This window comes from Microtus ochrogaster, unplaced genomic scaffold (assembly GCF_000317375.1).
Source record: "Microtus ochrogaster isolate Prairie Vole_2 unplaced genomic scaffold, MicOch1.0 UNK13, whole genome shotgun sequence".
Lineage (NCBI taxonomy): Eukaryota > Metazoa > Chordata > Mammalia > Rodentia > Cricetidae > Microtus > Microtus ochrogaster.
The window spans coordinates 7,121,124-7,144,732 of record NW_004949111.1 but is presented as its reverse complement, the minus strand read 5'-3'; the positions used below and the strand labels follow the sequence as shown (position 1 = coordinate 7,144,732).

The following is a 23,609-nucleotide window of genomic DNA, read 5'->3' as shown; positions in this document are numbered from 1 at the left end:
AAATATACAGTTTTGAATTTTCTTAGGAAGGTTACCATGTCAACTCACCTACTAACTCCATTATTTAGTTCATTTACCACCACTCTTCTGCTCCAGGCCATGAGATCTCGTTCAGTGGCCATCTGGCTCCTAGGAGCATTGTTATGCATTTGCCGAACACCTTCAATTTGACCACTACGCCGAAGCCCAATATTTGGAGAAGAGGGTATGTCCATATTTGGACTACTCAGAGCTAAAGCAAAAGCAAGGAAAACCACAATATTCTGAACAAATATACCAGTGATGGAGATTAGAGCGCTAAATAAGATCTAAGTTTCAAAGACTGGCTGTTTGGGGCTGATACTGTAAAGATTGCTTACCTAGGATGAGCAAAGCCCTAGATTTGATCCCTAGCACCAAAAATAACAGAGGCGAGAAGGAAAAACAGAAAGCGATTTCTGGAAATATGAAAGTAATTATTACCCCTGTTCTACATTTTTTCTGTGCCATCTTCATGTTTTTATATTATTATAAATAACATCAAGTACCCAATAAATGCTGAAATTTTGTATAATTCTTTTCATTTTTAAGGTACCACTTATCAGACATCTACTAGATACAGAATACACAACCCTGTCCAAATATGATCTGAAAGATTTATATATATATAGACTAACAATAATTCAATTTAAATCCTTGTAAAATCTAAATTTTATCTTTGCTTACTTAATTAGGACAACTGTCAGTAAACTAAGTGTAGAGATGTACACATGTAATTCTAAGTCTTGGGAGACTGAGGTAGATTACGAGTTGTAGGCTAGCCTAGGCTACAGAGTATAACACTTGCTAAAAATAATGTAAAACTTACAAAACTTTCAAAACAAAAAATTCAAAAGTACAAGCAGACACTGGGGAGATACTGAGTCAGGAAAGTGCTTGTCAGACAGGTGTGAGGACTTGAGTCTGAATTCCTAGTACCCAGCTCCAGTGTCGTGTGTTGTGCCTATAATGCCAGCAGCCGAGAAGCAGAGAGAAGTCTTGGTGAGCAGTAGGTTCAGTAAGAGACAGTCACAAAAAATAAGGAGAGCAACTGAAAACACACACAGAGAAAGAGAGAGAGGGAGAGAGAGAGGAGGTAGAGATAGAACCCAAAACCAAAAACCACAACAACCAGTGTCTCACTCTGTTACCCAGGCTGTTCAAAAACACACTATGCATCTCAGGGCGACCTTGAACCCACTGTGATTCTAAGGCATTAGCTGCCCCTATGACAGAATTTAAAGCATGAGCCATAACATCCAGCTAGCAAAACATTTTTAATTTCAAATTTCACTTTCAAAATTAATAAGCAATGTAAGAAAACGCTAGTAAGCTTCTTATTATTATATTTGCAAATAAAACACAAATAGAAAACTGCAATTGAAATCAACACTCAAAAACAATCCAAACAAAATGAGCATTGCAAATAGAAGTGAGTGGGGTTCCCTTGGCTGATGGAATTTCAATCTATAACAACTTAGTGTTGGAAGCAGAGCTAAATATTGATTGCACTAATGAAGATCTAAATTGGGGACCGAAGAACTCTGCAATACAGGATTGCCACTGTACTTCTAACCTTGTCCAAGGCTCAGGAAAACTTAACTGAGTTAGATGCCCCAAGGGACCCATATGAAGAACTGCTTTATTATAATTTTGTGAAATAACTCAAGAAATAAGCAAAATACTCTGTGTGTTGCTTCAAATTTACATATGTTTACTTCTGTGCAACCCTATACGTGATTTTACCAAAAAGTACATAATTGTGTAAGTAGAAAACAAAACAATCGGGCATAGTGGTATAGGTCCTTGGAACCTAGTCCTTTGGTGGGCAAGGCATGATGGCCACAACTTCAAGGCCACCATGGGCAGCACAGCAAGACTTAATCACAAACAAAAATAATGGGCTCAAAATGTAGTTGAGTGGTGGAGACTTTGCTCCTTAAGATGTTGAGTTCATGGGGCTGGAGAGATGGCTCAGTGGTTAAGAGCACTGACTGCTCTTCCAGAGGTCCTGAGTTCAATTCCCAGCAACCACATGGTGGCTCACAGCCATCTATAATGAGACCTGGTGCCCCTTTCTGGCTTGCGGGCACACATGGAAGGAATGTTGTACACATAATAAATAAAAAAAAAAGATGTTGAGTTCAATCCCTAGCATTAAGAAAAAAATCTTGCCAGGTAGAGGTGGCTCATGCCTTTAATCACAGCAATAAGTAGGCAGAGGTAGGTGGATCTCTGTGAGTTTGAGGCCAGCGTGGTCTACAGAGTGAGTTAGTTCTAGGACAGCCACGGCTACACAGAGAAACGCTGTCTCAAAAAACTCACATTTCTTGACAAATTAGATATATCAGATACAGAGGTACATTTTATGGTAAGTGAAGGAAGGTGTATTTTAGATGGTGATGATGATGATAATAATAATAATACTCATGTTAGAGGTAACAAGATAGTTCAGCAGATAAAGGTGCTTGTTCTCAAGTCAGGTAACCTGAGTTCTAGCCCATGGTCATACACATACTCACATATACACACACTTACATGCAAAGTAAATGGGGAAAGAATAATTAATTATATAATAACTTCTACTGGTATTAAGATGAAGCTATTATGTAAGCCTGGTCAGGGGTCATATTTGTATTCTCCAAGAAAAGGCCAGACCTTTTTCTACTGAACTATTTTGTTCATTCAGGAGCAAAGGGTGATATGCTGCTCCCCTTTCAACAACTGGGACCAATTATTGGGATGACACTTTCCAAACTTAAGGTGGTTTAAGTTTAAAACCTTCATAGGTCAGGCCCCTGATAAAAGGGCCAGACTTATTCCAAGACTTCATTTCTAGAAACGAAAGTAAAGATTGCAAAATAAACTGAGTCAGAAGGAATACTGTATTTAAATCCACTACTGTATTTGTTAGAAAGTGAACGTTAGCCATGAATGATAATAATTAGACCACGCTACTTTGGAATACTTGCTATTAGAAGTTAGAAATTAATAAAAATTTTTACATTTATAAACACGAAATGTTTTCACATTATACATGGTAAAAGTTTTTATACTTTCCACAAATATACAATTACTTACCACCATTAACAGAATATGATCTATTAGTTGGAAAATGTGGAACATTTCCTTCGTTGTTTAGTCGGAGGTCTTGTTCTCTCTGTAACTCCCTGATTATCCCATCAAGAATGCTTTCTTCTTGGTCATTGGTTTGCTGCCCAATTACCTGTTCTACCACCTCACCATCACCTTAATGAGACCAAAGATACAGTCAGATAAATTTATTACATTTTTAGTATGCCTTAATATGGTAAAAAAGAGAAAAGTTAGCTTAACTTATAAGCTGTGAAAGAAGTAATGAGAAATAATTTAAGATGAAAATAAAGTATACATGAAATAATATTTTATGGAAATTTTAAAAATTATACTTAATGATTCAACATTTGCATTTGATTTAACCAATAGCCCCAAATTAGACATTAACAAGGCATTTTAAGGAATAATTATAATATTAAATAATCCACTTGAAAAACAAGTTTTCTATATGCTATATTCTAAAGCTAAAATCGAGAATTAGAGATTTGAGCGAGATTTTTTTTTTTACATTGGGTCTTATTCTGTAAACCACCATGGCATGGAACTCACTATATAGTCCCGCATGGCCTTGAGCTCATGGCAATCCTTCTGCCTCAGCCTTCAGAGTGCTGGGATCACAGGTATGAGCCACCATGCCTGGCCTGAGTCATTTATAAACAAGTTTATTCACAGTTACCTAGAATGTTCTGCACTTTCCTTTTATGAAAATTTTGTTCTAAAAGAAGTCAAAAGCATGAGCTTTAAAATAAATATTTTTGTAACACCAATGTTTTAATAAGTAAAAAATTATTTTTATGATAAATTCAAATTCAAACTTTACTTCTGAATGAACACTTTTAACTTTTATCTTTCTTAAAAGTATCATGTCCTGCTTCTTCATCTTGCCCTGTAATTAAATCAAATGTGATTTGATAAAGTAACAAAGGAATTAATTCTTATAATAAATTAAGTATGCTAAATGAAGTTTTTATTTAGATAGTTTCAATTTGATATTCTATTTATTATTCACATTTTTCTCCTTGGTTCATAATTATTAAATCAGAGTAACCAATACTACATTGCTCTACAAATGTTTACTTCATTTTATTCTATGAAGGTCAATCACCAATTTCCTAGTAAAGAAAGGAAATTCAGAAGCCAGATATGGTGGCACATGCTTGTAATACCAACAGTAAGAAGGCTAAAGCGTGAAGAAATGAGAATTCTGAGCTAGCCCAGGAAACATAGTGAGATCCCATTTTTTAAAAACAACATTGAGGAGGCAAGGAAATCTATTTGCGAATCCAAAACTTCCTCCTCTATAATTCAATGCAAACTGTGCAAAAGCAAACCAATACAAAGGCATTCCACGGATGAGCAAGCAGAAAAGACAGGACACACAGCTGACACATCTATCTAAAGAAACCCAGTCTCAGTTTGGGGGTTTCATTAACTAGCAGTTTTCAAAATGAAGTATCCATACTCTATAATTTTACCAATTAAGCTTAATATAGTAAAGTTGGTATGTTTAATCATTACCAGAAGTCACTAAGCAGAACAAGGTCATACATATGGCAATGGTTTCCACTGTGGTAGGTCAACAAATTACCTCTTGGGCACGTTACTGTTTGTCCTAAACCAATTACTTTGCACAACAGAGCTAAACAATAAAAAAAAAAAAAAAAAACTACTCTGGTAAGCTGAAATCTAAAAGTAAAAATGAATACAAATAGTATATAATGCATGTTATGGCCCATTTCAGAATTTAGTACGAACTATCCATCTGCAACATTTTAAATTTGCTTTAGGAGGTAGCATACCATTAGCCACATAACCCAGCTGAGGAATAAGCTGCTCATCTTTACAATTTTCCCGTCCTGGTACCAGTCGTTGAAATTTTGTAGGATGAGGATTTCCATCGACATCCACCAAGAACGGTGGAGGCATAAGGTGAGGAGCTTGCTGAGTTTGCTCATCCAATACATAGTTATTCGCATCTCGGATAAGTGGTCGATAATCAGTGTGGAAGAACATCTGATCTGGAATCTTTGTGACAGACGTTTTGTTAGTGTTTAACATACCACAGAATGTATGGTCCAGGCCCTTATTTTCATCCCTATAGCATATATTTTGAATCATATAGCTTTTATATTCTCTCATAGTTCTGTGTTACCATATGTTCCTCTAGGAAGAAACAAATGACCTAAATAGTAGTTTTCTTATCTCTAAATTCTGATTTGCATTATTTTGGGAACCTCATATTTCCCTAATTAGAATAAGAAATAAGGCAACAATCTATCAGAAGCTGTGTATTTTGATTTGACTTATAGCAAACACACAAACCTATAACTTGAGTTCTTATTTTTATTTAAGAATAAATGAGGCATGACATTCATGATGAGCATAATAAACGTCAACAAATCAACATGGAAAGCTATTGAGCTAACCTCAATGATGATGTTTCTTCCCACTATAAGATTCCACACTCTCCCTAGACTCATAGGTAATAAAATACAAAGAACCAGTTGTTGTGGTACAGCATGCCTATAATCCTAGCACAGTCTCCCAAGACAGAGGAGAGAGTTGCAGTAAGTTTGATGCCAGCTTTGTAGCAGAAAAACTAGAAGATATGGATGGAGGGCTACACATATGATGCAACAAAAGTAGACAGAAATGAGATAAACAGTTTACTGAGTTATAACAAGCCACAAGATTAAAACCATCAGAGAAAAAAATCTCGCAAATAAAAAAAAAAAGCTTCTGAATTCAACCAGCCCGTTAAAGAAGGATGAACACCAATGCTTCTCAAGTAATTACATAAAACAGAAAAGGAAAGAATACTACCAATGTCTATTTAAAAAGACATTATTACCCTGATAAAAAAAACATATAAAGGCAAAACAAAAATAAAATTATAGACTAGGATCCTTAATGAACATAAAAGTAAAAATAAGATACTTGCAAACCAAACTCTAGAACACATCAACAATGTCACTCAACATGATCAAAGTGGCTTCAATTCAGGAGATAATTCCACATAAATCAATAAATCTATCACATAAATAGTCCCAAAGACAGAAACCATACAATCATCCATTTAATTCAGAAAGACTTCTGATGATTTGACAAAAGTGCCAAAGAAATGGAGAATAGAAGCAACCTATCTTGGGGGCTGAAGAAATAGCACAGCAGTTAAGAGTACATACTCCTTCTCCTGAGGACTGAAGTCCATTTCCTGGACAGCATGTCAGACAGTTCACAACTGCCAGCAACTTCAACTCCAGGGAGATCCAATGCCCTTTTCTATCCTCCACAAGCCCTGCACTCATGTGAGCATACCCGCCCTCCCCCCACCCAAGTATATATATAAAAATAAAACCTTTTCAAAAAAGTATGGGCTGGACAGGTAGTTCTGCAGTTAGGAGCACAAACTGCCCTACCAGAGGACAGCAGTTCAATCACTAGTACCCACAACCATTTGTAACTTCAGTTCCAAGGGATGACACATTTTTCTTGTCTCCACTGGCAACAAGCATGCATGTGATGTACAAACATACAAACACAGAAAATATTCATACATATAAAATATACAAAAATTCAAAAAGCATAACATATCTCAACAAAGATAAATATAAAAAAACTCCAGCCAGTACCAAACTAAATGGGTAAAACTCTGAGTACTTTCACCAGCATCCAGAACAAGTAGGCCTATTTTCTTCACTTTCATTTATTACAGTGCCTGAAGTCTATGAAGACTAAGACGAGAGATAGCTATGAAGGGAATGCAAACAGGAAAGGAAGAAATCAAAGTTCCTTTCTTTTTAGAGAATATGACTCCACACACAAGAGATTCTAAATTCAGCAGGTGGGGCTAGAGAGATGGGTCAGCATTTAATAGCCCCTATTTGCGGAAGACTGGATTCAATTCCCAGCTCCCACATGGTGGCTCGCAACCATCTGTAGCTGCAGTTCCTGGGTACCCTCTTCTGACTCCCAAGGCACCAGGCATGCATATGGTGCAGATAAATACATGCAAGAAAAACATCCATACACATAAAATAAATCAATCTAAAAAAAAACCTTTTAAAACTCTAGAGCTGATAAAGCTGACAGAACAAAGAACGTGGCAGGATACAAAATTAATGTAAAACAATCAGTAGCCTTTTTTTTATACTGGTGGCAAACACAGTGAAGAAGAAATCAAGAAAACAACCCCACTCATATAGCCTCAGAAAAAAACCTAAAATATCTTTTGGTAAACCTAACCAAAGAAGGCGAGACATTTGTCCACTGAACATTTTAACGCACTGAAGGAAAAAAAAAGCATGATGTTTTCTCTCATACATGGGCCCCACAATTCACATAAATACAAAAACCAATCTCTATATATATGACATGAATGAAGAAGTGAAACTAGCTGGGGGGACTAACGTGGGGGCAGAGAAAAGGGAAGGACATATGCTCAATGTACAATATACACTTGTTGTATTCATCATAGAATGAAAAAAATCAATTCTGAATGGTACAATCCCAAATTATTATCTGCAACAAAAATGATGTATACTAACCTTTTCGTAGTATTTACTGCAGCCAAAGCCAAATAGCAACAAATGACCATGAGAATCTGTGCAGGCAAAATGGTTTCCATCTGGTGAAAATTTACAATCGAACACTGCCCCATGACCTTGGCCTTCAATCTGAAATTCAGAGGAATCCCTTAAGTCATTTTAAGAGTCCTTCTCAAACATTAAGTAGGCAATAGCTTCTCCTGGCTACTTTTCTCTTGAATTCTGTGATGAATCAACATTCCAATGCACTCTCTGGCGTCTGTAGCTAGAACCCTAGAGTAAACAGTAAGTCTCTGAAATATGATTATAGAGGATAAAGTTGAGGTGGATGGGATGAACAGCTGCGCCTCACATAGTAACTCATGAAATAATGAATAGTATGAATGAGGAGAGTTAAAAGGACCTATATGCAAGCAAATTGACAAAGGTGCTATTCAACAAAGTAAAGATATTTTTCTATCTTAAGCTCTAAGACATGCCTTTAAGTAACTATCTTAATTAAACCATGTAAATAAACTAACCAAAGACATATGATTATTAATGATTTGGGATCTACATAAAGTCTTTAGAAGTGAACTCAAAGGTCTATGCACAGTTTAACATTGTTTGGTAGGAACTATTTTTAGAAAAGGACCCTAAACATGCAAGATATGAGTATGCACATCATGAAAGAATGGTGTTTTACTGACACATGATAGCTAATCAATGTTTTACATAACTTGTATGAGATTTTTATTACAACATTCTATATCAGTACAGAAGATCCTGTCTCAAAGAAATAAGCCACAGCCAGGTATGGAAGTGCACACCTGCAATTCAAGCGCTCAGGAGGTAGTGCAGGGGGACCAGGAGTTAAAGGTCATTTCTGGTTTACTGACAATTTCAGGCACACTTGGGCTATATGAGACACTGTTTCCTCCAACAACAATAACAGAACATGTATACATACTAATATATAATTCCCAAATAAGTTTTGAACTATGAAACTCATATAGTTGAGGTTTATATAAGAGACAGAGTTATGATTTAGGCTTTTTCTTTGTATTCATAAGTTGAAATTATAGTTTACACATTGGCCTTTAGGTACTTTAGCTTACATTTTAAATACAATTGTAAAAAATCAGATTGAACGATTCAGTTTAGATGTACATATCAAAATTTGAAAACTGCTAACCTCAAGATAAATAGCCATGCTGAAAGATTTAACCCTAAGCCCTTGAATCATTCTCTGAATGATTTCACTGATTTAAACATAGAAGACAAGCTGTTCCTTTTGCTTGGCAACTAGGTTATCAAAACAAAGAAAAAAAAACAGTGAGATTTAATACGAACTTTATAAACAGAGATTTCTTACCATATTAAAATAATTTCGAATTTTGGTCCCTCGGTCAAGGTCCCAAATAAAAATGTTCCCATCATGACCCGCTGAAAGTATTATCCTTTGATCAAATGGATGTGCTTCTAGAACAAACACTTCATCATCGTGCCCCTACGATGAAAATCAATGTTAGAAATGAAGAGGAACACCAGATGTCTGGTCTATTTGTCCAAAGGATCTTAGCACTGAAAGTCTAATTGAGATGAATTAATGCATACCAACTGAATAGCATCTACTCACGGGTACTTCATCAATAAATATTTTAGAGGTTCTTAAGTGTACAACTGCTGGTTTTTATAAACCTGATGTTTTAGATAAAAGACATAGAAAGATAATTAATACCCACTGACCACTGAAATGTAAATTGGAGATGTAGAACTTGGATAATTTTTTAAAAGCCACAGAAAATACAACAAGCAGGATGTGACGGCATATGTACTTCCAGTAGGCAAGGCATGGGTGGAGGCAATCAAAGGTCACCCGTGACTACAAAGTGAGTTTGCCACCACTCAGAACTACACAAGATAGGATCTCAAAAGTGAAATAGGAGTTGAAGAACAAAGAAAGGAATAAAGAAATTTCACCAGAATCTTTCGCCACCACCATAATAAAAGGCCTGGACTGGCTTTTACCTAACATTCTCATCATGGTACCTGAAGTCTCAGAGCTCACAGGTTCAATCTAAACTATATAGTGAAATTCAAGGTCATCAATGGCTAACCAGAAAATTTAAGGCTAGCCTGGGCTACATAAAACAAAGAAAGAAAAAGAAAATTAAGTAGCTTTGTCTGTTACCAAGACGAATTCTGTCAGTAACATCCAGTGAGAACAGACGATCTATAAATGAGTCCATACTAAGAGTGTCGCTGAACAAGACTTGAAGGTAACTATGAAGATGGAATTCTACATAGATTTAGTAAATTAACAGCTACACTTCCTAAAGCTGGGAATTTAGAGATACGTATGTTCCATGTCTGACTCAGTAACTACAGCTATCTGTGGATATTAAGCATTTGGAATATGGGTACTACAAATTGAGATCTTTTACATGAAGATTTTACATGAAAAGTAATGTTTCATTATCAATTCCTGTATTAGTTCCATGTTGAAATGATAGTATTTTGGATATATTCAGTGTATTACCAAAATTAGTTGGTTCTTTTAAATTTTAGCTACTAGAAAAAATGATTAGATAGATAGATAGATAGATAGATAGATAGATAGATAGATAGATAGATATTATAATCTACATAGCTTATAAAATATAGCTTATATTTTTTGTTTGGAGTATTGATCCAAACCAATACTTTCAATTTAAGAGTCAAGGTAAGAATAGGTTAGCATTTTTGCTTGCTTTTATTTATTAAATAGTTGACTGGTGTTGAGGCATGATTTTCCTATGCAGCCCAGGTTATCGTGGTATTCAATATGTAGCCCAGGCTAGACTCAAACCTGTGGAGCTTCTCACCTCAGTATGTTACATGCTGAAATTTTCCAGAATTAGTAGTTAGCAAGGTACTCCTTAAGAAAGTGAGTTGAGTTTCTAGTCTAAACCCTGCCATTTAATACTATATTATATCCAACAGACGTTCACTTGGATTTGTCTCAGTAAAATGCTTATGAATTGATAACTAAAGCAGAGAAGGGAAACAGGCATCCACTCATAACATGATGAACCAAGAAAGAATCACACCCACATGATATTCTGCTTAATTCTACAGACGTACGAGCCTTTTACTATGAGAAATATATTTGAAATCGAAAAGCACTAGTTTTTCTCCTACTTCTTCCTCTTTTACTTCTTATGTAAACTGATCATTGAAGATAGAAAATGAAGGATATACCCGCAACATAATAATAAAAAATCTGGGGGCTGGAGGGGTGGCTCAGTAATTAAGAGCACTGGTTGTTCTCCCAAAGTACCCAGGTTCAATTCCCAGCACCCACATGGCATCTTGGAACTGTCTGTAATGCTAGTCCCATGGATTTGGACACTCTCACACAGCCATATATGCAAGCAAAACACCAATAAAATAAATAGATAATTTAAAAAAGAAAGATAATAAAGAAAAAAATAAAAATAAATCTTAATCCTTGCTACAAACCAATTACTGCATACTTGAAGATATATTAACATTCAGAAACAGATAAATACTAGACTTAGAAATAATCTTTAAAAAATAATTCCTAGCCGGGCGGTGGTGGCACACGCCTTTAATCCCAGCACTTGGGAGGCAGAGACAGGCGGATCTCTGTGAGTTCGAGACCAGCCTGGTCTACAAAGCTAGTTCCAGGACAGGCTCCAAAGCCACAGAGAAACCCTGTCTCGAAAAACAAAAAAAAAAAAAACAACAACAAAAAAAATAATTCCTAGCTGTTGGCCCAGTGTTGCTTTTGTGGGTTCCCCTGTCATGACCTTAACCCCGTGACTTGTACTGGGTACTCAGCCTAGTGCTTGGCTATGAGTCTCTGCATCTGCTTCCATCAGTTACTGGATAAAAGCCCTCTGAAGGAAACTCGGGTGGTCATCAATCTGATTACAGGAGATGGCCAGTTCAGGCTACCTGTCCACTGTTGATATGAGTCTTCTCTGGGGTCATCCTTGTGAATTTCTGGGAGTTTTCCTGGCACCAGGTTTCTCCCTGACCCCCAAATGCCCCACCACCACCAATCAAGACATCTCTTTCAATACTCTCCCCTCCATCCACTCCCCTAAGCCAATTCCTCATGTTCCCATCCCCAGCAGCCCCCAGTCTACCCAGGAGATCTCTTATATTTCCCCTTCCGAGAACAATCCATGTGTCCCTGTTCTACCTTGCCCCCTCCTTGTTACCTAACCTGTCTGGGGCTATGGACTGTAGCATGGCTATCCTTTACATATGCATGACAGTTGTGCAGCTTGACCTACTCGTGGGACTCCTACCTATTCCCCATGCAGGGTTACCTCGCCCACCCTTAATACAAAGGGAAGAGCTTAGTCCTACTTCAACTTGATATGCCATGCTTTGTTGACACCCATGGGAGACCTGCCCCTTTCGGAACAGAAACTGAGCAGGAGTTGTTGCGAGGGAGAGGCTGAGATGTGATATGAATGAATAAATGTAATTAATAACAAAAATCATTACTGTTTTCAGTGGTATATATATCATGTATTAGTCCTATCTGGCAGATGTACCAAAAGATCCCCAAAATATTCTCCAAAGGCTAATAAGTCACAGAAAGGAAAGTAAAACTTAAATGTCTTATTCCTAGAATAATGCACTTTGACCCTTTTCATTCTTTTTGGGAACAAGGTCTCATTTCACGGCCCACACTGGTCTCAAACTCCTAGGTTCAAGTATTCTTCATAGCTCAGTCTTCTAAGTGTTGGACCTACAACACGCCAGTGCATTAGGCTTAAATAGTTTCTTCTCCTACAAAAAAGTGTAATACTTACAGACAAAGTATGAAGAAGTTGCCCTGTGACAGAATTCCAAACTTTCAAAAGGAAATTGTTCACTGCAGTAATAACAGTGGTGTCATAACGATCCCAAGCCACCATTGTCACCTTCAGCTTAGTGACTTTGTCTTCTGCGGAGGTCAAATTATTCCTGAAGCACAAATTTGAAGTATGTGTATCTTGCATATTTTAACAAAGGTAAACACAAAGCAGCAAACTATGACAAAATATTCTAGAAGATGCAAATGATTAGATAAAATAATCTAAAGAGTATTCATGAAAGAAACTGTACCCCATCATAGAATAGTACCCATAAACTGATGGCAATGAAGGTTAAAAACTATTGTAGGTAAATAGTAGTGGTTAGCTTTTTGTCAATTAGACACAAGTTTGAGTCACATGGGAAAATGAAATCTCAATTGGGAAAATGCCTCCATTAGGTCTTTAGGTAAGACTGTAGGCCATTTTCTTGACTAACCATTGACACAGGAGGCCCCAACTACCTCTGCACAGGTGGTCCTGAGTAAGAAAGCAGGCTGAACAGGCTATGGAGAGCAAGTCTAAGTAAATAGGGTTTGACATGGCTTCTGCTTCAGTTCCTGCTTTCTGGTATCTTGCCTTGAGCTTTTCAGTGACAGAGTATGACTTAGGAGTTGTAAGAAGAAATAAGGCCCTTTCCTCCCCAAGTTCCTTTTGGCTATTATGTTTAACGACAGTGATAAAAACCAAACTAATACAATAGTTACTTGGAAGCGCATGAAATTGAGAACAGGAAGAACTCTATATCTTATAAAGTAAAATTCACAATATGATCATGTTAGCTGCCAGACAATAAAAAATGTACAATGATTATATTATCCCCTTAAATATTACTTTTAAAAGTTTAAAAATAATAGGCTTTGCAAATAAGCATCAGGAAATTTGTTTACTTAAATGACCATGACATTAATAATACCTGTCTGTGAATATAAAGTCAGTTTAGTTTAATAAGGGTAGTCAATTTAAAGGTCAAACATGAATAAATCAAATTACTTAAAGAGAGTGACATATCTTCTAATAAGCAGTAAGCTGATGAAAGCAGATACTGATTAAATGCTAACAATATGAAATACAAGGGAGTCCTCAGTAATCAGAGTAAAAGGTAAACTTATTATGTAGTATTCAGCAATGTTCTAGTCAATCAACAGCAAAGGAACAGTTGCTAAGAGACTGAATCAAGGTATAAATTTCATACCTAGTGATTAATTTCAAACTATTTACAAACACGAAAATTATATTCACTATTAACTATAGGGCAATGCAAAAGATGGTATGCCACGAGAAACCCCCTGAAATATCTAATACCCATTCTTACCCACTCATTTTAGTAGCCATATCTAGCACTATACTCTTCCATTCCTGTTGTTGATATTGCCATATTCTTGCTGTTCCATCTCTACTTCCACTAACAAATCTTAAACTGGAAAAAAGAAGTTAAAATAGCCTTGTTATTTTTCTGAAACTCATCACATTTTCCTGATTATAAAATGAACAACCTTCATACACTGCTGGGATATGTAAAACAGCACACTGATTTTAGAAAACAGTATGACAATTCCTAAAATACTAAATGTAAAGTTACTTTTCCACCTAGCGTTCCTATTCCAGGTACATATTCACCAAAATAAATAAAAACAATAGTCCATATAAAACGTGTTATGTGAAGACTCAGAAAACACTCAGTGATCCCCAAACCAGAAACAAAGGAAATGTTTACCAGTGGATAAAGAAAATGTGACATTCATATAACAGACTATTGCTCAATAATGAAAAGTGACGCATTTTGTAATATGGGTGAACACTGAATATACAAGTATGTTTACTAACAAAGAGGAAAAGTTGCCCAGTGCCAGGAAAGAGTGATGACAGGCTTGGGGATTCACAGCTAAAGGGAATGAGCATCTATAAGGTTACAGAATATGTTTGTTCAAAGATTAACACTGAAGGTTGTACAACACTATCAATATACAGGAAGTTTCATTATGAGCTACCGTTAACAGTACATGTGTTCACCCACAAGTTTGATACTGTATTTGTTCTACTATTTCAGACATGCATTTAAACCAAACATGTTTGCATGCCTGTTGCACTCAAGAAGATGAGGAAGATCACATGTTCAAGGCCAGCATGAGCTACATACAAAGAGACTGTATAAAAAAATAAAAATCCATTGAAACATATATATTGACCAATTTCCTCCTTAGGAAACAGAATCCTACCATATGCAATATTGCTCTCATATTTTGTAGAACTTAATCTATATTTATAAGTATAAACTATATCAATTTCAATACGTGTTCAACTACATGGATGATATCAAAATTTACTTAATGAAGCTCATAATGATAATTACATTATGTGGTAGTGGAAAGAAAATGGCCCTCAAAGGGAATGGCAATATTAGAAGGTGTGGCTTTGTTAGAGTAGGTGTCTTTCTGGAGGGAGGGTGTCACTGTGGAGGTGAGTTTGAGGTCTTATATATGCCCAAGATACTGCCCAGTGTTGCAGACTGCTTCCTGTTGCCTACAAGATGCAGGACTCTCAGTCTATTTCTTGTTGCCTGCATGTCAGCATGCAATAGCTCTTTCTGTAGCTTGTACGCTTTCATGTCTGCCTGCACACCACCATGCTCCCCGCCATGATGATAATGGACTGCACCTATGGAACTGTAAGCTGCCACCTCGATTAAATGTTTCTAAGAGTTGCCAAGGTCAGGGTGTCTCGTCACAGGAATAGAAACCCTAACTAAGGCATATTATTTTTACATTACAGCTTTAAACTTAATGCTATGAAGAACATCTCTATCTTTGTACAGTCTCATATATTGTACTGAGTTAAAACAGGTACATTTTTAAGTGTTCTTAATGTGTACTGCCAAATTGTTTCCCAGTTTGAAAAAAAATAAGAATCTTAAGTTGCGAGAATCAATTTATAATCCTCAACATATTGAATATAAAATTTTTAATTATCTTGTAACTTTTAAAGAAAATTCTGTTAGTGATTTTAATTTATATTTTCATATTGGTGAAATTGGATATTTTAAGTAGGAACTGCTTATTTTTATACTAATGAAGAAAATGAGTACCAAGAATTTCAAGAATGAGCAAAGATTCACCTATGATCCTTCCTTAGAAAAAGCAAATGTCAGTATTTTGATATTTCAGACATTCATCCATTCATATTTTACATGTTCTGTATACTTTTTACATTTTTAGACTTATATAAGATTTTTTTATGTATTGACTGCATTTATTTTTGAAGACTTAGTAACAATGTATTTGAAATACACATTTACAAATAGACAATCATTAACATTTCAGGTTCTTTCAGTAGGAAAAAATAGTAATATGGGTTCTGGAGAGATGGCTCAGTGGTTAAGAAGGCCTCTAACTCCAAATGCATGAGATCTGACAAGATCTGATCCTCTCTGTGGACACTATACTCAGATCTGCATACCCTCATTTAGAACACACACACACAAACCGGGGGGGGGGGGGAAGGGAGGGAGAGACGACGGAGGGAGGGAGGATTGAAAGTAAAAATAAGTGCTGGAGAGATGTCTCAGCAGTTAAGAGCATATATTGCTCTTCTAGAAGAGCCAAGTTTAAGCACCATGTCAGGAGGCTCACAACCGCCAGTTAACTCTAGCTCCAGAGGATCTGAATCTCTGTAGCCTCCTCAGGCACCCACGCAAATATGGATACTGATTCATGCATGCACAAACCCCCACACACAATTAAAAATAAAACTAAATCTTAAAATATCACTAACTTATAGGAGCCTGAAGAGGAGGCTCAGCTGTTAAGAGTACTGCTGCTCTTCTACAGGACCCGGAATTGGCTCTGAGCACCCATGTCATATGACCTACGTCTGCTTATAACTCCAGCTCTGAGATCCAAGCCCTCTTCTGGTCTATGCAGGCACCCACATATATGTGGTGAATACACACACACACACACACACACAGAGAGAGAGAGAGAAACATATACACACCAATAAATATAGATTTAAAGGTCATTTTAAAATGGTAATATGGTTAAATTTTATTTTAAGGTTGTCATTCTTAATATAAGTAAACCGTAAACTATAATTATTTGCTTTTATAGTTCACAAAGATGGTCAAAATTCATCTTTGTAACTACTCATTGTTCAAAAGTAATTAGAAATAAAATAGACACACACAGAGTTGTCATGTGGGCATGTAAATACAAATATATGCTAACTTGATCTATTTTCTATCAAATTTTAGACCAGCATAGATTATTACATTTAGGGGTCAGACATTTTAGAGGGTTCTAAAATGGCTATTTGTATGTAAGGTCTAAGTTTACAGAGATAGGAAATGTATCTTCTAAGTAATAGAGACCATTGATAAAAATGTTGAGAGGAAGTCAAAATAAATATAAAATCTGGAGGCCTTAGGAAAGGCTCCGAGTAAGACACGAATCTTCAAGGCCAGATGAAACACAGATAAAACAGAATCAGGAGGGAAAGAAAGGAAACAAAGAGAGAGAAAAGAAAGGAAAGAAGAGACAAGAAGAAGGGAGATAGGACGTGAAGGAGGGAAAAGATGATAAGGTAGAAAGTAGGGAACGACATTTCCCACCAGGAATTATGTGAGGAAAAGCATAAGAAAATCAACGGGTGAGATAATGGGAAAGTATGGAACACAAACAATACACAAAGCAACTAGAGAACATACATGTACAGATTCACATGAGAAGGAACGTAGTTGTCTAAGTCAAGTTGTACAGAATTTGGAAATGTCATGTTGACACTTGAATTTTATTTCAGAGCAATAGAAGAAAAAATGCTTCAAAATTTCTGAATAGAACAAATTTTTACTTGTCAGAGACATACTAATCAAATACCAGAATTCTTCACGAAGTTAGGTGGTGAAGAAAACAGAAAACACCAAGTAAACACAAAAGAACTCGGGAAGATGAGGAGCCGACAGTCTATGGTCACTCCTGAGTTAAAAATTTCAATGAGAAATGACGATATCAAGGAAGACAGACATGGACTTTGAACCTAAGTGACTGAACAAAATAGTTATTTTCTGCCTCGTGCATGCGTATGTAAAGTGAAAAGAAACTTTGAGTTAATTTGTCTAAAGTTATCTCGCAAACAGCAGACAGCATCAGTACAGCCTGCTTCTGTTGCCCAAGACCATACAAAGTAATCTCCCTGCCTACAAAGGCATCTTTTAGGTTTTATCTTTAAAACTAGCAAAACAATTCAAATCATAACGATGATCTAAAAAAAACCCTCTGTTCGTTAGTGAAACTGGGGTACAATAAGGAATCCCCAGAACTGCAGAAGTTGGAATAGGATACAAACTCATTTCTAGGAATGAGTGCAGTGACTGCAAATTGGAGCTAAAGTCTGAGGAAGGTAATGTGAAGACAGACGCTTAGCCTAGAAAAGGGTTTCTAAGGGAGTTCCCGAGAAGCCAGTGTCTGGATATCAACCATATTGCTTTGGATTGAATAATAAAAAACATCAAATATTTCTTTATACAAATAAGTACTCCATATTTACCTGTCTCCGTTGTTACAGAACTGAACAGCAACAACTTTGTCCTAAAACACAGAAAAGACTTTTGATTAAAATGAACTTACTTGAAAAATAAAGTGCCCTTCCCCTAAATTTATACCCAAAAGCTTAGTTCTATTTAAATGATTTTCAATTCTAAAATAAAATCATTTAACTTAAAAAGATAAATCGCCAAAGCTTCTATCAAAGTGGAAGCTAAGTAGGTTGGTGGCCTTCCGAAACCAACTAGATATAAACAAATCTGCCTGTAAATCATATCAAGATGCATAGATCTGAATATTACATCCTCCCTAAGACAACACAGTAATAGAAGTTACCTTAAGACAACTGAGTTCAATGAAAGTTTCCAATTGTCTTATTTGTATAACTTCAGAAAACTATTTACTTCTGTTTTGCCATGTGTCCTTTTAAACATTAAGCTGAAACTGATAACTTTTCACACTTTCTTTGACAACAAAGCTTAATGCATTCTCCTTACACTGAGTAATCTTTTCACGATCTCCAGCTGTTAAGCTGCACTTTAACTTAACTTTTAATAAAACAATAGCAAATCCTTCATACTTTATTATTCTATTTTTTTTAAATTATTAAGCTATCTATATATCCACATATTTCTAGTTTATATTGTTTTGTGGTGTCAATGTGCTATTTACTAATAAATTCCGAATCCTCACTAACAGTCAACATCACTGATTTTAGATGTCCTGAAGAAATAATATAACTATAATAACTAACACGAGTGTTAAATCACTCATTCCAACAGGGGATTTTTTTTTTAACTTGGTAAAAATACTTTGGTATTGCAAATCAAATTTTCTTCATTTCCCCCTTAATTTTTTCCTACACACATATTCTCTCCTCTCGCACTGCTCTATGAACTAGACCGTGCTTGTCTACACAGTGCAGAGGAATTGCCTTCTCATGCTTAGCTCAAATGGATTTCTTACACTTATTGGTCTCAGAATGAGATTTTTGAATATTTCTAAGATTTTCTCGGGCAAAATTGAAATAAACTTCCAACATTTAGCATCTGGAATAAGAAGCAGAAAGGTGAGCGCAAGCAGGATTTGGTATGTCTAAAACTGTACAGTTCTCAAAGGAAGACATGCAAATGATCAATAAATATTTGAAAAAGTACCCGACATTCTTATCCATCAGGGACATGCAGACTCAAGCTGCATTAGGATTCCATCTCACTTCAGAAAACAAACAAACTACAAAAATGATGGCCAGTATATGAAGAAAAAGGAACCCCTATGCTGCCGATGGGAATGTATAGTGTTATAGGCACTATGAAAACCAGTATAGACGTTTCTTGAAAATTTCAAAAGTAATACTACAATATAAGCCATGTATATTACTCTTATACATTCATATAAATGACTCTAAATCCACCTATCACAGACATATTTGAATATTCATGTCCATTGTGCATTACTCTTGGTAACTAGTAAGTGGAAGTATCCTACATGTCCACCAACAGATGAATGGATAAAGAAAAGGTGATACACATATATAATGTGATTCTGTCCATGCATACAACAGAACGAAATCTTGACATTTGCAGGAAATTGGATGTAACTGGAGATCACTGCGTTTAGCTAAATAAACCAGGCATAGATTGTCAAATGTATTTTCTCTGATATATGGAATCTAAACACACATATGTTTGGATGTGCATGATATGAAAGTAGAAAGAAGACTGTGAGAGAGGAGAAAGAGATATAGTGGATGAGAAGGAATAAGAGAGGGTAATGGAATATATGTAAAATTAAATGAAAAGAGAGGAAGGGACGTATAGAAATGGGTTTTAATAAGAACAAAGTACAAGATCCATGTATGAAAATGATATATTGAAGCTGATTTCTCTGTATGTTAAATAAAATATTAATAACAAAAACAAATGAGGAATGCTATTGCTAAGGAAGATTAGATTCAACTGAGCCTTTGATGATACTGTGAAAAACATACAGAGCAACAAGTATATTCATATGAATATATTTAAAATGTCTTTTAAGTATGTGAACTTTTTATGTACAGTCAAATAGGGCTCATCTTATGGACAAAATTATTCATTCCAAAATTCACATTTATTCTCATTACTAAAGAGACATCTTGCTGGGTGGTGGTGGTGGACACCTTTAATCCCAGCACTTGGGAAGCAGAGGCAGGCAGATTTCTGAGTTTTAGGCCAGCCTGGTCTACAGAGCGAGTTCCAAGACAGGAAGGGCTGTTACACAGAGAAACTCTGTTATGAAAAACCATGAAGAAAAAACAGACATCTTAAGTTAAAGGTTTTAATATTCATCTACACTAAAGTATGGTACAGATCAGAAAAGACAAGAGAGGGAGATAAAAAATTAAGTTTCTTATTTTGCTCTTACCGTATGTGATTCTAATTCTGCAATTTTCTCTGGTATCTCAGAACCCAAATAGTATATTCTAATAACATGGTCAGTGCTACCTGTTGTAATGAACATACCACCTAGAAGATTCAAAACAAAACACATAGTACCAAGGAGCTCCTTTTAGATCAATTTAATTCTTCACCTTGTATTAGTAACAAGCATTCAAGAAACACAAAACTGTCTTATAAATACTGAAGTCATGCTAATATTTCAAAGAAAAGGAAATAAAATTCAAGAAAAAGAGGAGAGTTATATCAATTAACACAACTATAATTCTGCTACTAGGGAGGCTAAGGCAGAAAGACCATACATAAGCTAAAAGTTGGCTAGGGCTTCAGTGTGACTTCAAGACCAGCCTCGGCAATTAAGTGAGATCTTGCATTCAAATAAGAAAGTAAAAGCCAATGAGACAGCTCAGTGCATTAAGGTGCTTGCTATCAAGCCCTATGGATCAAAGTTCAATCCTCAAAACCCACAAGGTAGAGGGAGAAAACTAACTCCCAAATGCTGCACTCAGACCTAACCAAATGTGTCAGGAAGTACACGTGAACGCACACACACACACACAATAAAAGAATAAATGCTAAAAATTAAAGACCTCTGGCTGGCTGTGGTGGCACATGCCTTTAATCCCAGCACTTGGGAGACAGAGACAGGCAGATCTCTATGAGTTTCATGCCATCCTGGTCTACAAAGTGAGTTCCAGGACAGCCAGGGCTGTCTCAGGGAAGAAAAAAAAAGACCTTAAGGTTTAAAAAGTTAAAAATGAATAAATAAAAGTGAAAAAGTAGAGAATTGTGGATATACTTCAATGTCTGAGGGCTTGCCTAGCACATTCAAAGCCCTAGGTCCAATTCTCATTGCCATAAGAGACAAAGACAGAGAAAGAGATAAAAAGAGAGACTATGTAAAACAAATATATTTTTCACCTAAGAAAATTTACCAATTATAGAGTAAACATAGGCTTATTGATTAAAAACAATAAGTCAAAGCTTTTTAAGAATAACTATATTTTATATAGAAATACTATGCCAAAACTCTAAGAATATTTCTTACAATTATCTTACATCTTATATATGAAGCCACAATTCTGTACACATTCTGTAAAGTTAGAAACTTCTGGTTAATGGATATTTGAGCTAGTGACTGTTTATTCTTTGCCAAATAAAACCAGCATTATATAAAAAATATATTAAATTAAATTAAGAAAAGTTATTACTAGGTGCTATTAATCAAACAGGTTCATGTAGCACATAACAGATGGTTTACAACATTGGTATGGTTAACTTTCAAGCACACATTTTTTTTCTTCACAAAAAAATTTAAATCAATCTTTTATACATGGATGATTTTGAGTAATCAAAGCATTAAATTTTGATACATACCAGAACTGAAAGATGAACAAGATATCTGAACTCCAGGTCTGGATCTCTCAGTAAATTTTACTGGGCGATCCCTAAGAATAAAGGAAATGTTTTAATTCTATCAGGCTCATCTAATGGACAAAAATCTTAGCACACTGATGAATATTGATCTACTCAATATCAGTATTACTTTTAAGAGCTAAAGCAAAGAAGTCAACAATGACTATTATCATAGTTTCAGCTAAAAGTTTTTAAACCTCATAAATATAATTTATAACATCAGATGTTGACAATAGTTTTGCAAACACATTGCTTTTATTTAATGCTATTATTACAAAATGTTCAAATACGTCTTACCACACTTTTCCATATGAATTTCATAGCCTCAATACTGACTTTATAAAAAATATTCTAAAATCTCTAAACATAAAAATAAATATGGATATAAATACACACTGGGAGTGTATTTACATGTACATACTTCAATACTTCAACTATTATCGTATCACCAAAGAATGAAGATATACAAATCGATTTTTCAAAAATTTTCTAAAATATATTTCTACTTACCTAAACTTCATTGTTTTTACATGCCATTGCCAGAAACATATTGTCCCATCAGCACCAGTCGAAGTGAGGTATCTAGTTGTGCCTTTAGTTGATGGACAAAACTGAAAAAGAATTCAAACCAAATATAAAGTTTTCCTGCTCAGACTATTTTTGTACAAATATAACATATAAATAAAACATTTAAGAATTTCAGCGTCAGTGCAGTAAGATATGGCTGAGTGAGTAAATGCCTGAGGTTCTGAGTTTGAGTCACAGGGTCCAGACAGTAGGTGGAGAGAACCGACTCCTGCAAGTTGCTCTGCCCTTCACACATGTGCTGTAGCACATGCATGCCTGAAGCCTACATGCACACGCAAAAAACACATACACACAAAGTCAAGAGAATTTCAGTATCAGGATTTTTGTTGCTTACATTCCCTAGATAAATGGACACTTTTCAAACAATTTTAAACACCCAAACCCACAGAAAACATTAACTGAGGGGGCTAGAGAGCTAATTAATGGCTTAGTAGTTAATGCTTGCGGCTCTTCCAGAGGACCTGGTTTTAGTTCTCAGCACCCACACTGGGTGCTTCACAACCTCTTAAAACTCCAGCTCCAGAGGATCCAATGCCCTCCTCTGGCCTCCACAGGCACTCTACATATATACACAGCGCCCTTCCTCCTGCTCATATACACATAATAAAACTAAAACTAAAATCTTAAAAGTGAAAGTCAAAATTGAAACTGACATAAACTATTCCAGTACTTACTACTGTTCTAAATAATTTAAAATAAGGCTTTAAGATATTTTAAGGAAAAATAAATTCAGAAGCACATTACTAAGTTAAACCACAAGTGTAGAAAATATATGTTCATCGGAACTATATTTTTTTTGAGATAAAATTTTGCTGTGTAACCATAGCTGTTTTCTATCTCACTGTGTAGACTGGCTGGCCCTTTGCTTGCCTCTGTCTAAAGAATGCTGGGATTACAGGTGCATGCCGCCATACCTAGTTGATTTTGTCTTTTGAAAATTTAAATCATTTGTGCTGGCCAGTGGGTGCACACCTTCAATCCCAGCACTCGGGAGGGAGGGAGAGAGTCTTTATAATAGTATAATTCTCAGACTCTGACTCTTGGTATTTTTTTTTGTTTGTTTGTTTTTTGTTTTTCGAGACAGGGTTTCTCTGTGGCTTTGGAGCCTGTCCTGGA

General features: G+C 35.7%; 1 protein-coding gene across 1 annotated transcript in view; it reads right to left on the bottom strand.

Moving 5' to 3' along the window:
• Window positions 1-23,609, bottom strand: part of Brwd3 (bromodomain and WD repeat domain containing 3) — a 107,915-nt gene that overhangs the window by 36,542 nt on the left and 47,764 nt on the right. The window contains 11 exon segments of the mRNA XM_005366724.3: window positions 49-232; window positions 3,100-3,267; window positions 4,914-5,139; window positions 7,662-7,790; window positions 9,016-9,150; window positions 12,476-12,629; window positions 13,833-13,937; window positions 18,059-18,099; window positions 20,458-20,558; window positions 21,867-21,937; window positions 22,416-22,516. Coding sequence (XP_005366781.1) covers window positions 49-232; window positions 3,100-3,267; window positions 4,914-5,139; window positions 7,662-7,790; window positions 9,016-9,150; window positions 12,476-12,629; window positions 13,833-13,937; window positions 18,059-18,099; window positions 20,458-20,558; window positions 21,867-21,937; window positions 22,416-22,516 — 1,415 coding nt within the window.